The sequence below is a fragment of the Rhipicephalus microplus genome, chromosome X (genome assembly GCF_043290135.1).
Source record: "Rhipicephalus microplus isolate Deutch F79 chromosome X, USDA_Rmic, whole genome shotgun sequence".
In the NCBI taxonomy this organism is placed as follows: domain Eukaryota; kingdom Metazoa; phylum Arthropoda; class Arachnida; order Ixodida; family Ixodidae; genus Rhipicephalus; species Rhipicephalus microplus.
This window is the reverse complement of record NC_134710.1, coordinates 76359773-76374057: the sequence shown is the minus strand read 5'-3', so window position 1 is coordinate 76374057 and position 14285 is coordinate 76359773. Positions and strand designations below refer to the sequence as shown.

The 14285-nt window shown below is 46.2% G+C and overlaps 1 protein-coding gene across 1 annotated transcript in view; it reads left to right on the top strand.

Annotated features, from left to right (window-relative positions):
* Window positions 1-14285, top strand: part of LOC119176676 (uncharacterized) — a 322419-nt gene that overhangs the window by 20925 nt on the left and 287209 nt on the right. Inside the window, exons 4-16 of the mRNA XM_075876363.1 lie at window positions 2348-2464; window positions 3169-3277; window positions 3357-3607; window positions 3660-3944; window positions 4017-4181; window positions 4238-4351; window positions 4419-4691; window positions 4759-4875; window positions 4944-5069; window positions 6135-6260; window positions 7977-8144; window positions 8215-8310; window positions 9487-9711. Of these exons, the coding sequence (XP_075732478.1) occupies window positions 2348-2464; window positions 3169-3277; window positions 3357-3607; window positions 3660-3944; window positions 4017-4181; window positions 4238-4351; window positions 4419-4691; window positions 4759-4875; window positions 4944-5069; window positions 6135-6260; window positions 7977-8144; window positions 8215-8310; window positions 9487-9711 (2172 nt within the window). The remainder of the gene's footprint in view (window positions 1-2347; window positions 2465-3168; window positions 3278-3356; window positions 3608-3659; window positions 3945-4016; window positions 4182-4237; window positions 4352-4418; window positions 4692-4758; window positions 4876-4943; window positions 5070-6134; window positions 6261-7976; window positions 8145-8214; window positions 8311-9486; window positions 9712-14285) is intronic.

The window sequence follows — 14285 nt, the reverse complement described above, 5'->3', positions numbered from 1 at the left end:
GCGAACGCGGGATGGATGTGCTGTCACCCGGTTGTTGTCGTGGCTCGGAACGCCATTAGACTGTCTGGTGGTCTAGTCTTCGATGATTCTCGTACGCAGAAGCAAGAAGAAGCAGTACAGCTTACTTTTCAGGCAAGTAGCTATCTTGTAATGCATGAAGAGTAGAAAAAACCGCCAAAAGCCAGCGGCGTTGGTGGGTTCGTCTTGCTTTGCAAGACCGCGACAAGTTCGGTCACGCCAACGACAAGCTCGGTCGGCGAAGAGTGTAGGCACTGAGAAGTAGGCACATAATATGTTAAACTCCCGTTGGTTACAACATTCAGTTACGTGCACTGCGACATGACAAGCGAGTAGGGCTTGACTGCCTTTTGTCAAAAATTGTGCGACTGGCACTCCTATTGGTCCACGGCGACCGATTCGGCGGCAGACGCTGAAAAAAAATGGTCTGATAGCGGTCAGCGCCGAAAGGGCCCTTTCGGCAGATATGGCCACCGCCAAATCAGATTCAGCACACTTTCGGCGGCTGGAATGCTCAGTGTGAACGCGCCCTTAGAATTGGGAACCCAAAGAATTACGGGAATCAAGAAATTAGCGAACCACCAGGGGGCATGCGCAGAACGCAAGCCGTTCTCGGACTCTTGCACTCGCGTTGATTGAATATGTTTGAAGATTCTGCTTCAGCCGTCTCGTTTCTTCCCTCCTATCTCATAAGCCTGCAAAAGCCAAAGCGTCCCCATGAGCTCATCTCACCAAGAGCTACGGGGCGTTCTGCTTTTTTGCTGATCGAACGGCCACCGGCGCGACAACATAAGAATCGAAAGCTAGCGTGGGTCGCCAGCGAAATGACGCAAACGCAGCGTGGGTAATGTGTAGCGGATGCACGTCCAGAACAATTCTAATTTCGCCGTGTGTGGCGTCCTGTGCCTTCCACCCAATGCCACGTATGTTTGTATTCTGCCGTTAGCATCCTGGGGAAGGTTTGACGACAGTGAGGAACCGCAGGTTTGAATACGGGTTCGTGCGCTTCAAAAAATTTCTTCTGAATTATTTTTATTTGTGGATTTAATGTATGCATACACACACATGTACGGAAATGACGGTGGTGGCAAGAACCCGCCGAGAGTATCCATGTAATTGCTATCAGAATAAAAATGTAAACACGGCCTCCACCGCTCTCTGTGTTTAGGGGCATAAGAGCACTGCTTCACTTTCTGAAGACAACTGAGCTCTGCGGTCGGTAGTGATTGCACAATCAACGTTATTTTGTGTACCCGTTCATCACTTCTTTTACCTGTATTCCTCAGTTTCAATTTGCTTTGTCGGCCCTGTTCCCGCTCCCTCATTTTACGAGGTAGGAATACAGGCATAACCTATAGTTAACCGCACTCTGACTTTTACATCATACAGAAAGCTGGATGGTAAATAATAGTTCCTCACGATCAGCGACAAAAGAACACGCAAACACGTCAGTGCACGACACAAGCACTGACTTCACTTCAATAATGCCACATCAGAATTTTTTTATTTACTGTGACCTCAATCACTTCGAAATGGCAACGAATGGTGGAGGTTATGCTCCAAATACAAGCCATGATTCTCAAATCGTGCGCTTTTTCTCACAGATTATAAGAATAAGGCTCTCGAGCTGACAAGTGGTAAGAGTCATAAAATTCACAGCATATCCACGGAGTGAATGATAAGTGGAGCGAAGCTTCGGAGGTTTTATCGGTAAAACGCGAATCATCTGTCTGTCTGTCTGTCCGTCATTCTGTCCGTTCGTCCGTCCGTCCGTCCGTCCGTCCGTCTGTCTGTCTGTCTGTCTGTCTGTCCGTCCATCCGTCCGTCCGTCTGTCCGTCCGTCCGTCCATCCATCTGTCTGTCTGTCTGTCTGTCTGTCTGTCTGTCTGTCTGTCTGTCTGTCTGTCTGTCTGTCTGTCTGTCTGTCTGTCTGTCTGTCTGTCTGTCCATCCGTCCGTCTGTAAAATCCGTTCATCTCGCCTCTAAAATCGCTAACGCCATCTAGGTATATTATTTTCAAGGATATGTATACACAACGCCATCCATTGAGCAATTCATAAGCTAGATGTGGCTACATACGTATAAACGGAGGAGGAAATGACGCACACCCTAAAAAGCTTCGCGCCTGAAAAGGGCAATGTGAAGCTTTGTACCACTGAGCACATAAGGAACTGTGTTATACGTCTGCTCAAATTAGGGGATAGTCTTGCTGGTGCAAGAATGGTCAAGAAACGTTTCCTGATCAACCTTTTAATAGAACTGTCTGTCATGCCAGAGGTAAAAAGAAATCAAAAAACTGATTTGATGGCCCACATTTTCTACTCTCCAGGTGTACTCAGCTATGGCACACAACCTTGGTCTGGCTTGGAAGAACCTGAATGCACAGTTGGAGCACCGAAGTATCGTGCTGGACACTGCAGTTCAATACCATGCCGCTGCCAAAAAGGTGAGCAAGGATAGCCGTCATTGACGCACGACGCCAGAAGCCTTCGGTACATTTTGCTGGAAACATGCTGACAGGACGCATGGAGCAACACGCAACATGCACGAGTGCAATAGCTTCATTGTAGTAGCAAATGTTCTGTAAAAATTGGGTGTCTGGTGCATAATTTAAGTGCACGAGGCAAAGAATATTTGCGTGCTATTGCCCTTGAAATGTCTTGCAAATACAGCCACTTGAAGCAAGTGAGCCCAAAATAATCTGTAGTTTGAAGTGGAGGTATACTCTTTACTGTCACTTATTGAAGCAAAACTTTCTGTGAAAACCTCCCTACACCTTGCTGACCATAGGGCATCTTCAGTTTTATTCCTGTAATCTACGTGCGCGTTGAAGTTGGCGTCTTATGAAAAATGTTATTAGGCTTGTTATGGATTCATCGCTTCATTTTTTCTAACCCCACCAATTTCCCACTGCTTTACCAAAGCCAAGTATGTACGGGTATTTATTCGTGGTTTGTTTGAATCGTGGTTTATCTTCCTTGGTACCTTTCCCAAGCGGATCAACTTAGTCTTCAAAAGACTCGGCCTTGGTTGTTATTTCGTTCGTATCTTAGTATGTGCGCCTTGAATCAAACCCTGCGAATAAAAAAAGCATAAATCTTTACGAAACCAACGGCCCCCTTTGTTTTTTGCACTGTCGTCTTTTTGCAGCTATCAGATGAATTGGCTAAGGGTGAGCAAGAATTCTCGGACACCGTGTTGCCGGACCACGTGGCTGCATGCGAAGCTCGCCTGCAGAAGCTGAATGAAGCGCGCAAAGGTAAGCGAATGCTCTGTGAAGTTTCTGCACGGACTCGCACGCTATGCCCCAAAAGTTACTGGAGGCTCCATTCACTCAGCCATCCTCGAGGCGTCTAAGCGGAGCCTCCAGCCATTCCAGAACCTGCTGCAGACACTCAAGGAGGTAGCCAACACAGGCGACTCGCGGCCCTTGCAGCCGGCTGCCGCCCTGGCTGCAATAGCGGCCCTCGAGAGCCAGCACGAAAACCTCCAGGACCAGAGACGCAAGTTAGGACTGCTGTGCGAAGCAAGGAAAGAAGCGCTCGAGAAGCGGCTCAAAGCTTTGCTACTGAACAAGGAACTTGATGAGGTAGGTGCCTTTCCTGCAGGAAAGCATAGGGCGAACGCTAATCTAATTTTAGGTGGAGCGTCAACTGGAGCACAGCCCCAAAGATACAGCCTTGGGTGATTCCCCGGCGAGCAGCGAAATTCTTCTCCACGAGCACACGACAAGGATCGCCTCTGCGAACGAGAAATTGCGAGATCGAATGCTCAAACTGCTCAAGTCTGCCAAGCAAATTCAAGACGCTGAGGTCGAAGCACATGCCTTCGACTTGATGGCACGAGTGACAAGCCGTATTGAACGCGATGAGGCCCGGAAGAGGGACCTCAAGGAGGCTGTGGAATTCTTCAACGAAGCTCAAACGGTGAGCTCTCCGTGTCCCCGCATTTTCAATTTTGTTAGTTGTTCTAAAACTTGAATTGGTTTGTTTTGGCAGGCGCTTAACAAATTGGACCAGCTCCAAATTCAAGTTTCCCAAGGCCCCGTTCAAGACTTGGCTGCAGCGACCACGCTTTTGGATGCGTGCGTCGAGAGACCCCTTTCTCTCGGTCATGGCATTCTGACCCGCTTGTCTGTCGGCACCGGCGGCGTTCAAGAGAAGGTCATATTCGCAAAGAGCGAAAGCACATGCTTTCTGACATGAAAACCCATTCGCAGGTCGACGAACTGCAATGCCGGCACCTGCAAGTGAGGCAGATGTACGAGCAAAAAGCGGCGGACGTCGTGGAGAGCAGCGAGCGAACGATTAGCTTCTTGACGCAGTGCAATAGTGTGAGTAGCGTTAGACATCGCATGAAACCAGTGTTCTTTGGCGTGCTTAGTGGGTGTCTTTACGCAGCTGTACAAGTGGTGCATTGAAGTTGTACAGACGTTCCTGGAGCGTAACAGCCGGCTTGACACTGGAGCGGCAGCGGCTCACGACTTCCTGCAAAGACACCAGAAGATGCTGAACGAGCTGCAAGCTAGAGAGCCACAGTTGACGATTTTACTAGCGCAGGACGACTCCAGGTCCAAGGATCTTCTTCAGCTGTGGCAGCATCTGCGCAACCTCTTGGAGCAGCGCATTCGAATCGCCCAACGATACCTGAGCTGCTGCAAGCTGTCTACTCAGGTAGATAAGAAACACATACAGGCGTAAAGAAACTCGTCGTTTACCTTGCTGTGGTATATCTTTTCAGTTGATGGAAGATTTAAAGACTATAAGCGACGCCGGACCTGAACGCCAAGCTTCAATCAACGAAAATTTTATGCAGTTTGATCACAACGCAAACAATTTTCTGCATGATGCCCAAAGAGTGAGTGATGTCAAAGTGTTCCTTAAATTATGACTAATACAAGCCATTTTCATACCTTTTGTTCCAAGATTCAGGACACGTGCTTAGATGTCACGAAAGCTTTGCGCCACATTCAAGAAACACTGGACCAGTGCCATCAGCTGAAGAACAATCCTGGCAGCAACACAGAGCAACTGATCAAGGACGCTCAAAAAGTAAGAACCACTCCAACAGGCTTGAACCTAAGCCCCTTTGCCAGTACCTAATGATAAACGAAATACACACTGAAGTATGAATTCCTACTTTCTTATCGCCCTTTATTGCTTTAACTTAGAGAAAGAGAGAGAGAGAAATAAACGTTTATTTTGAAACAGTGTTCCGAGCGATGCCCGGTATCACCAGGTTTCCTAGTCCACGAACCCTCTGGCTTTGATTGCCCTCTTGGCCCTGACGATGAGTTGTCGCTCATCTTCCAGGTTCTCGAAGATGATCTTGGCCTCCCACGCTTCAATTAGCTGAAGGTCGTTCATTCTTGGTGCTTGGCCCCGCTCCGGTTGCATGTCGTAGTTTGCATGGCACTGGCATTCCAGGAGAAAGTGTGCCAAGGTGTCCGGTATGCTGCAGAGCGGGCACACGTAGCTACGTGTCGTTGGGTTGAGGTGGTGCATTATTATTCCATGTATGTACGTGTTGCTTTGCAGCCGTCTGAAGATCACGCTTTTTTCGCTGGTCAGTTTTGGATAGGGTGGAGGTTACACTCATCGCTCGAGTTTTTAGTGTTGAAGTAGCGATTAGTCGGTGTTTTCTACTACCTCCATTTCTTCAGCCATGAATCTGGTATCCTTTGGTCCCAGGGCAGCCCGGCTAACGTGCTAGCGGGCAGCGGCATGGGCCGCTTCATTTCCCTGTAGATTCTCGCGTCCAAGAAGCCAGACTACGCAGGTATATGGAAGTGGAGAGCTTCGCCGTTTCAGGATGTTAATTGCATTGGCTGAGACGCGGCCCTTCGCATAATTCCGGCAAGCGGCTTGCGAGTTAGTGAAGATCACCGCGGCGTTTTTACATGTGCTGGTGGTGAGAGCTATTGCCGCTTGTTCCGCTGCGGCTGAGTTGCGTTCCTTGCTTTAACTTAGAACTTGAAGTTTATGCTTCTGGTTTTTTAGCCTAGTTTGTACGTATGCGTCCCTCTATCTTCAGGTGGTGGTGGTGTTCATATCATGAGTTTGTTTGTGATTGTGTTCTTCAGCATTGCGTAACTTTAGAATATTTTTTGAACGCAGACTATGGAGTCGGCAGTGAAGATTGAGTCAGAACTGTACCCTGCCATACCCCGAGAACTGAATCGTGCAGAAACCATCGCGCAGTACCTGGGACGACATCTGGACACGTTGATGCCTCTTGTCAGGGTATGTGTGGCTCATTTTTTGAGGCGATACTCACGCGTTGATCAAAGTGTGATCAAGCACGCTGAAATTTCCGGAAAACATATTTTCATTGATTGATTGATTGATTTGTGGGGTTGAACGTTCTAAAACCACCATATGATTATGAGAGACGCCGTAGTGAAGGGCTCCAGAAATGTCGACCCCCTGGGGGTTCTTAAACGTGCACCCAAATCTGAGCACACGGGCCTACAACATTTCCGCCACCATCAGAAATCAGCCGCCGCAGCCAGGATAGGTAAACATATTTTGCAATATTGGTTCGATGACCACCAAATGCAGTCTGTGCTTGAGGTCAATGAGGGATCAAAGAGGGCATTAGGAACATTTAAAAAAGATCATTGTCATGAATAGTTATTAGTGCGAACCCTGATACTTTACACATAAATAAACATTCAAGCGTTTTTTGTGTCTATACAATTTAATAATTTCATTTAAGTCATTTATTGATTAAGTGTAGTACGTACAGAGTGTTGTACCACCTACGTGAGCTCCAGCGCTTTTCAAAAGTGAGCAGAGGAGAAAAAAATAAAACCCAGAATAATTTAAACTAAAACCCTTAAAGTAGCTTTTTTCAACAGCAGAAAGCTAAAGTTGCTTTGACAAATGCAAAAGAAAAAAGAAAAGAAAAGAAAAGAAAAAAACGCGGCAAATCACCCTTTATAGAAATCGGTATAATACAAAAGTGAAACGTGTCCTTACAGCAGTAGTTGAACGTTTATTGTGCGTTGTCTCAGCAACAGTGACAAATTGCAAAGTCACGTTCCACACTCGGTGGAGGCGGTGCTTCGTCGAGGCGACGACCGTTAGAGCACGCCCAACGTGAGCCCGTCGCGCCATCTCGCCACTGATAAAAAACGCGTTAAAATTACGAAGCTCTGAGGACTGCCAAGCGGTGTATGGTGTATATAAATGGCGGGCCGTTAGCCTTCGCGCCAACGTACGCTCTGAGGCATAGTAAGTAGCGCCGGGCGCTGAGACTGAGGAATTGCTTGTTGGACTCCACGCGACAGATGCTTGCCTTCTGGATTTATTCTTTGCAAGCTATTAGTATATCTTATTTCAACGTCACTTCCGTGACAGAAGTACGTCAGCTGAGCCGTTTTGGACACCGGCATGAAACAATTTGTAGTGCCAAGCCTGGAGTTGGCGTGGAGCTGGTCAGCCTTCTTTTTTTCTTGGAATTCCATAGCAGCTTTTTTATTGACCCCTGCCAATCTCCCAATTTTTTACAACAGAAATAAACGAATGAATGAAACAAAAAGTTATTTGATAGATATAAAAACGTTGTATAGAACAGTAAATAATAAATAATAATATTCTTAACGCCCAAAGTGCTTTTGGTACGGAAATGCTTCGCATTTAAAAAGTAAGTTGAATAAATTAGCAGATGTGTATTCTCAAGCTGTTAAGTAACTGGCAATCAGTTAAGAATGCACTTGAAACAGCAAAACGAGACGTATAAATACTGATTTTCAAATATTCACGAATCTCACCATTTATGATTTATGTGCCAGGAATCCTAAACGTGGTACCGTCTGCACAGATATGACAAAAGCACCCAGGAACTCTGTAGCTATCTTAACTAGATGAGCTAAAAAAGTTGTACAAGCAGCTTTGTTTCATTCGGATTAACGTTTACAGTTTTTAAAAGCATAAATGACTTCATTTACATTCCAGACAATACAGGCAGAGCTGGATGCCAGGATCGAAGCGACGTATACGCTTCAAAGGAAGGACCACCTTGTCCAACAACTGCGTTCAACTCAGCAGAGCTTTCAGAAAAACATTTCTCAGTACCAAGACTTGGTCAGGGCCATGATAAGCTTTTTCGACTACTTTTCGCAGGTGAGAGCTCTATCAAATATCGTAAGTATTCTAGTTGCGCTTTACTTACATGGTGGTCTGGCTTTTTCAGCTGGAGAAGAAACTTCAAGAAACCCATGAACACGAAGCTGTACTGGCGGAGGCTAAGCAACGAGCAGAAATGTTGGCATTGTTAGTCGACAAAACTGTAAGTACAACATGCATTTTTTAGGACATTAAGTCACGCTGACTGAGAAAAAAAGAGTTTCCTGAAATTAACCAGAGCGTACTGTGGCACTGGGATCGTTCAGTGACCACAGAAATTATGGGTTAATAGATTTGCCTTCGTGCTTGCGTGAACACACTTGTGGCTTCGCTTATTTCTGTGTTTTGGTTTTGTTTCCAATGAAAGAACAAACCGTTTTTAGTAAGCATGAAAAATTAAGGTGGTGGAGCGTAGCCACCGAACATTTGTGGATTGTTGTTTTGAGACAAAGCAGCTTCAAACCACGCGAAACCAGAACGAACGTAAAGTACAAAGACTAGGCAAATCCATGCCATACCCATAATTCCCAAGCTCGCTAAAGCGCTGTGCGTTGCAGCTCCCATTGACACTAGCGCCAGAGTTCCCTCTAGTGTATATTTAGGAAACTCTATGAAATAATATGCTTAATTAGATTGAGCAAGCAGAAAGCATAATGCCACTTATACACTCGTTGGCCATATGTAAAGCTGCATTGACACTTTCAGCTGTTTTGAAAATGTATAACGGCGAACAGAGCTATCTAATGATGTGGAAGTGGAAGTCGCTATATGCTATAGACCGAGACATAAAATCGCAACCGTTGCCGGGATTTACCGGATGGTATGAAATGCTGCTAAATGCCAGGAATCTTTTAGTTTTTGTTTTTTTCTGACATGCGCTTATTCGCTTCTACTGGAGCGAGAAGAAAGTGGAATTTCAGTTCAAGTGACTTGAAAGAAACTATAAAATTTCTCCTCTGTGAATCATCACGAGATCTTAGACTATAGCCTTTTGCTGAAAAGACCTTGGCGCTTGTGGCCTTGTTATGGTGCTTTCTGAGACTCGCCAAACTATGTGGTCGCTCGCGAAGAACTGTATCACCAACGCTTCTTGTATGTCTTTGTTTGTGCTAAGTATGACCTTTCGTCCTCTCCCCGAGAGAAACAGGACTCCCTCATAGTTCTGTCTGAATTCCCAGTACAAGGTAGCCAACCGGTGCTCAGCCTAGTTGACCTCAGTGCCACTCCATCGCGACACTTATCTATCTCGCTTGTGTGGTTACATATGCCATGTGCCGCAGTGGCAATACTTACTCGCAGCTGGATCTACAATGAGACAATTGCTTGATTAAATGTACAGGAACCGAGCGAGGCGGCAGTGCTGGACCGCGACAAAATCCACTCACTGGTGGACAACCAGGGCGCGCTGCTGGCAGCCAGTCTGCGCAAATCACACCAAGATTCGCAGATGAGCAAGTTCAACGAGGAGTTGCATCTGATCAATCAGCAGGTGCGCGAGCTCACCGATTCCCTGAAGCGGGACTCTTCCAAGTGCCATGTCGTCGAGTTCCAGCAGCGCATACAGGTAATCATACGAAGGTGTCATGACTCACAACTGTATTGTTGTGACGTAGCGCACATGAGCTGTTGAGCATGAAAGTATTTATACACAGCTGCTTTACAAATGAGTTATGTTGGGACATCCCACAGATCATTTCATATTGTCCTGACTTCAAACACTAAAACATGGGTGCTATGCAGGATAGCCCGAGGTTTGCGAAACTAGGAAGCTTTCTGAGCTCTGACAGCATCCCCTTTTGAACGTGCTAACAGTGCGTAAAAGTTCAAGCCAGCCCTCAGCGCGCACTGAGTTTCATTGCTTAGAATCGAACGCGGCGTCAAGTCAAAGGCAGTCGACGAAATCGGGTCGTGTCGTCAAACCAGTGGCATATTCTCTCAACAGGTAGATAGCAAAACGGCGCGTCGTCCGCTACGGTGCTATCGGTTTGAGGCCTAGCACTTCGCTGCTTCAAGGTGTGTACTGCTCACTGTAATAGGGAAGGAAACGCGTGCTCCTCTGAGACGCGTTTGTTACTGGTTCTTTCATGAATTTATTACAAGATATTTCGCATTTTGTAGAGCGAAGCGAGAAGTGTAAATTGGAAAACACAGGAGACGGTGAGAGATGGGTCTCGAACGCAGCATGCGAGTGTAGATATGCGGTTATGGTTCGAGACACACAGTACTGTTTTGTCGAATTATCATCAGAACCGTCAATTGTGCGAGTTGGTGCGCTTTTGTTTTGAATGATTTTAGCGCGACGTGAACGAGGACGAAAAAAAGCTCTGTAGTCCGTCTTTCCTTTCTCATCCTTGTCGCAAGATGGTTGTCGAGTTAGTTTGATATAGCGTTTTCCAGAACAAACAGTGGCCGCCTTTGAATTACACACATATGAGCACGCGCTGCCAAATGTAAACGTACGTTTCGCAATCGCTCAAAGATATCCTACAAAAGCACTCCGTCTGACAAAGTTCGCTGATGCAGTATCTTTGCAATTGCATATATTGCATACCCTATTTGTTGTTAAATTTTGGGAAACTGCTGAGCGTGTAAAAGGCCAACGGAACGAAACAGCCGCTCAGTTTTGGGTACTTTAGGACGTAAAACAATCGGCGTTGCTTTTGAAGCCACGAGCTGCATTGTGTGGCGTCGCCTATAGTATTTCAGAGACTTGCTAGCGTGAGGTGCCGATACTTTTTAATGAAACGGGCAAATTAGGTCAGGGCGACTTCACTGCCTTCTAATAAATTTTCACTCTCCCTCAAAGACAAATTTATGTCGAGTGCGCAAAACTTCTCATGCACCGAAAGACAACCTTCAAGCGTACACGTGAGCTAGGAACGACCTATCACCTAAAGTTATAATACTACATGGAGTTTAACGTCCCAAAACCACCATATGATTATGAGAGACGCCGTAATGGAGGGATCCGGACATTTCGACCACCTGGGGTTCTTTAACGTGCCCCTAAATTGAAGTTCACGGGACCGAAGCGTCTCCGCCTCCATCGGAAATGCAGCCGCCGCAGCCGGGATTCGATCCCCCGACCTTCGGGTTAGCAGTCGATCAACATAACCACTAGACCACCACTGCGGGAAATCTTGCGTAAAGTTAGATTCAGAGGCGTAAAATAAACGACAAATTGTCATAGTTGTTCCCTTTTAAAGCAATAAATATTTTAGTATTGCTATTCAGTACATTTAGAACCTGAGATGGTGTATTTGCAACAAAAAACGTAAATAAATATTCTACAAGTTCGCAACAAGAAGGCAGATTGAATGGACATTTCATGACGATATATATATATATAGTGCAGCAAACTTTTATGTCACAAAACATGTGCTCCATTAGCTGCAAAACAACGTGCATGTGTGCAGAAGTGCATGCCACATAAATGAAGGAATTGCCGCTCCTACCTTTATATTATGCCGCAGTCACTGCATTGAACTACTATGCATAGCTCTCCAAGGTATTCTGCAGTAATGCGTATATAAAATGAGGCTGCGACTGCTGGGTTGAACACGGAGAAAGCGAAGGCACTGGCGAGAATGCCCGTGTGGCGGCACGGCGTCTTGAACCGGAAGTTGATGCAGACGGGCGCCGTAGCGCACAGTCTTTTGCGGGCGGCAGGTTTCTTGCTTTCCACCTATTGTTTAAAGGGTCAACTTGTGGTAGCAGCGCGAAAGACGATGACAACCGAGACGCACACACTACAGACGAAGCGCTGACTGGCTACTGAAGTTTTATTGCGGTGAAGAACGTAAATAAATGTATATCCACGTAGCCATCCTCGTCAATGATATAAATAACATCAAAAAGAACATGAAAAAAAAAAGAAGATGAGAGAAAAGATACAAAAGGGACGCCGTTGCAGAGGTCCTGAGCACGTGTCGACAATGACTAGCATTATTGAACAGCAGATAGGTACCCAGTTTCCTTGTCTGATAATAAAACTGAAGGAGAGCTTACACGTCCATCTTTTAACCGATCAATCTTGTGCGTCTCGATAATTTCTCGCGTTAGATGGTTCCGGTTAGTGACTAACACGTCACATTTACTAAAATGAAAACTGCAGCCGCACTTCTTGCACTGAATACCCAGATGGCCACTAAAGGCTTTCGTGACATTATACTGGTGTTCGCGAAGCCTGTCGTTCAAGCACCACTCGGTTTGGCCCACGTATACACTTTCCCATATTTCAACGGTACTCTGTGCACAACGTTGGTAATACAATTGACAAACTGTGGCTTATGTCTTCTTACATTGAAATACGTCGTAGGGGTGGTTGTTTGCCTTACGACGCTTTGTATCTTTTCCACGGAACGTGATCGTCCCCGAAACTGCGCTATGATAAGGCCACTCAGCAGCACCCGTTAACACACACAGCTGTATGGCTGGCTTCCCTTTTCTTGACGGCTGTGAGAACACCAAACGATTCTGACCTACAGGTTCGCTTTCAACAGAAATTCAACCTTCATGGTAGCTTTACAGGAGATTCCTCAGGTAAAGTAGCCCGCAAGCGCTAGACAACTCACCCTAAGACCTGCCAGGCGCACCTTCAAACATATAATAATGTTGGCAGGCGACAGGGACAAGAATTCACTACCCAGCGCATTGGTAAAAACGTCCATTCTCAAAGTTCTAAAGAATGTGTTTTTTTACTAATCACAATTTTAAAGAACTTCCAGATGGAGTTCGAAATACATTCAGACAAGCTTGTTATTCGAAGCAGCGACCTGAGCTATTGAATGGCTGCAATGCAAGGAAGAAGCGAAGAATGGTTTCGCCTGAAAATTTTCTGTTTATTTTTGAGTCATTGACGACACCTCGCCTCTCTCAATACAGGCAAAACAAAATAAGATTTGCTGAGAAGATGATGTAGGCTCATGTGCTCAGATTTGGGTGCACGTTAAAAAACCCCAGGTGGTCGAAATTTCCGCAGCCGTCCACTACGGCGTCTTTCATAACCATATAGTGGTTTGGGGACGTTAAACACCACATATCCATCAATAATACAATACGCTCATTTCGGAAACCAGAGGAAAAATGTCCCGGTTGAAGGCACTTACAGCATGCAATCGGCTTCTGCTCTTTAAATCACTTGTTTTTCTTATTTTTAGCAGGAAAGTCAAGTAGCGTCTGCTCGACATCTTTCTCCGGATCTGGGCCTTCCACTTTCTATTCAAGTTTGGAAAACTTTGCCAATCTGTCCACGCCTCGCGTCGGAAACGCGTCGTGCGTCCGTCCTTCACTTTCGGCAATTTCAGCTCCAACTGCTTTAATTTTAGCTCAAGAAGTATATATAGATCCTTGGTTCATGGCTCTACGCGTCGCAGGCCAGCAAAGCGACGCGGGCATTGCTAAGTTTTCTAAAGACGAGCGGACTACGCGACCGCTTATAAGCGTGCAATGGACAAGGTCACATCTACACACACGTTGCCCTTCACTTCTCTCTCTCTCTTCTCCTTTAATCCCCTGACCCCTTCCCCCAGTGCAGGGTAGCAAACCGGACGTGCGTCTGGTTGACCTTCCTGCCTTTCATTTCTTCCCTTCTCCTCCTCAAGAAATAGCTTCTCCTTTTCATCGGCACGCCTATTTTTCTCGATTGCCTGACGCTCTTTCTCTTCAGCCCTGCTCTTTTCCTCGTTTGCGTGGCACACTCTAACAATTTCTCAGGATTCTTGGAGCTGGCTGTCATCTACTTCTAAGGCAACTAATGCCTAAATGATGTGCGGCCTCAGTACGGCGTTCCCCAAGTCCACTCCCAATTTCGCGCATAGCAGGCTGCTGACCCGCAGGTCGCTGGATCGAATCCCGGCTTTGGCGGCTGCATTTCTGATGGAGGTGGAAATGTTGTAGACCCGTGTGCTCAGATTTGGGTGCACGTTAAAGAACCCCAGGTGATTGGAATTTCCGGAGCCCCCCACTACGGCGTCTCTCATAATGATATGGGGGTTGTGGGACGTTAAACCCCACAAATCAATTAATAAATTTTGCGCATAGCATCAACAGATCAGGTTTGCGTAAATAATTGAGATCCATGACCAACCAGAACCGTGAACTCTTCTCCCTATCTATTCTTCATCGAATCTCACCTAG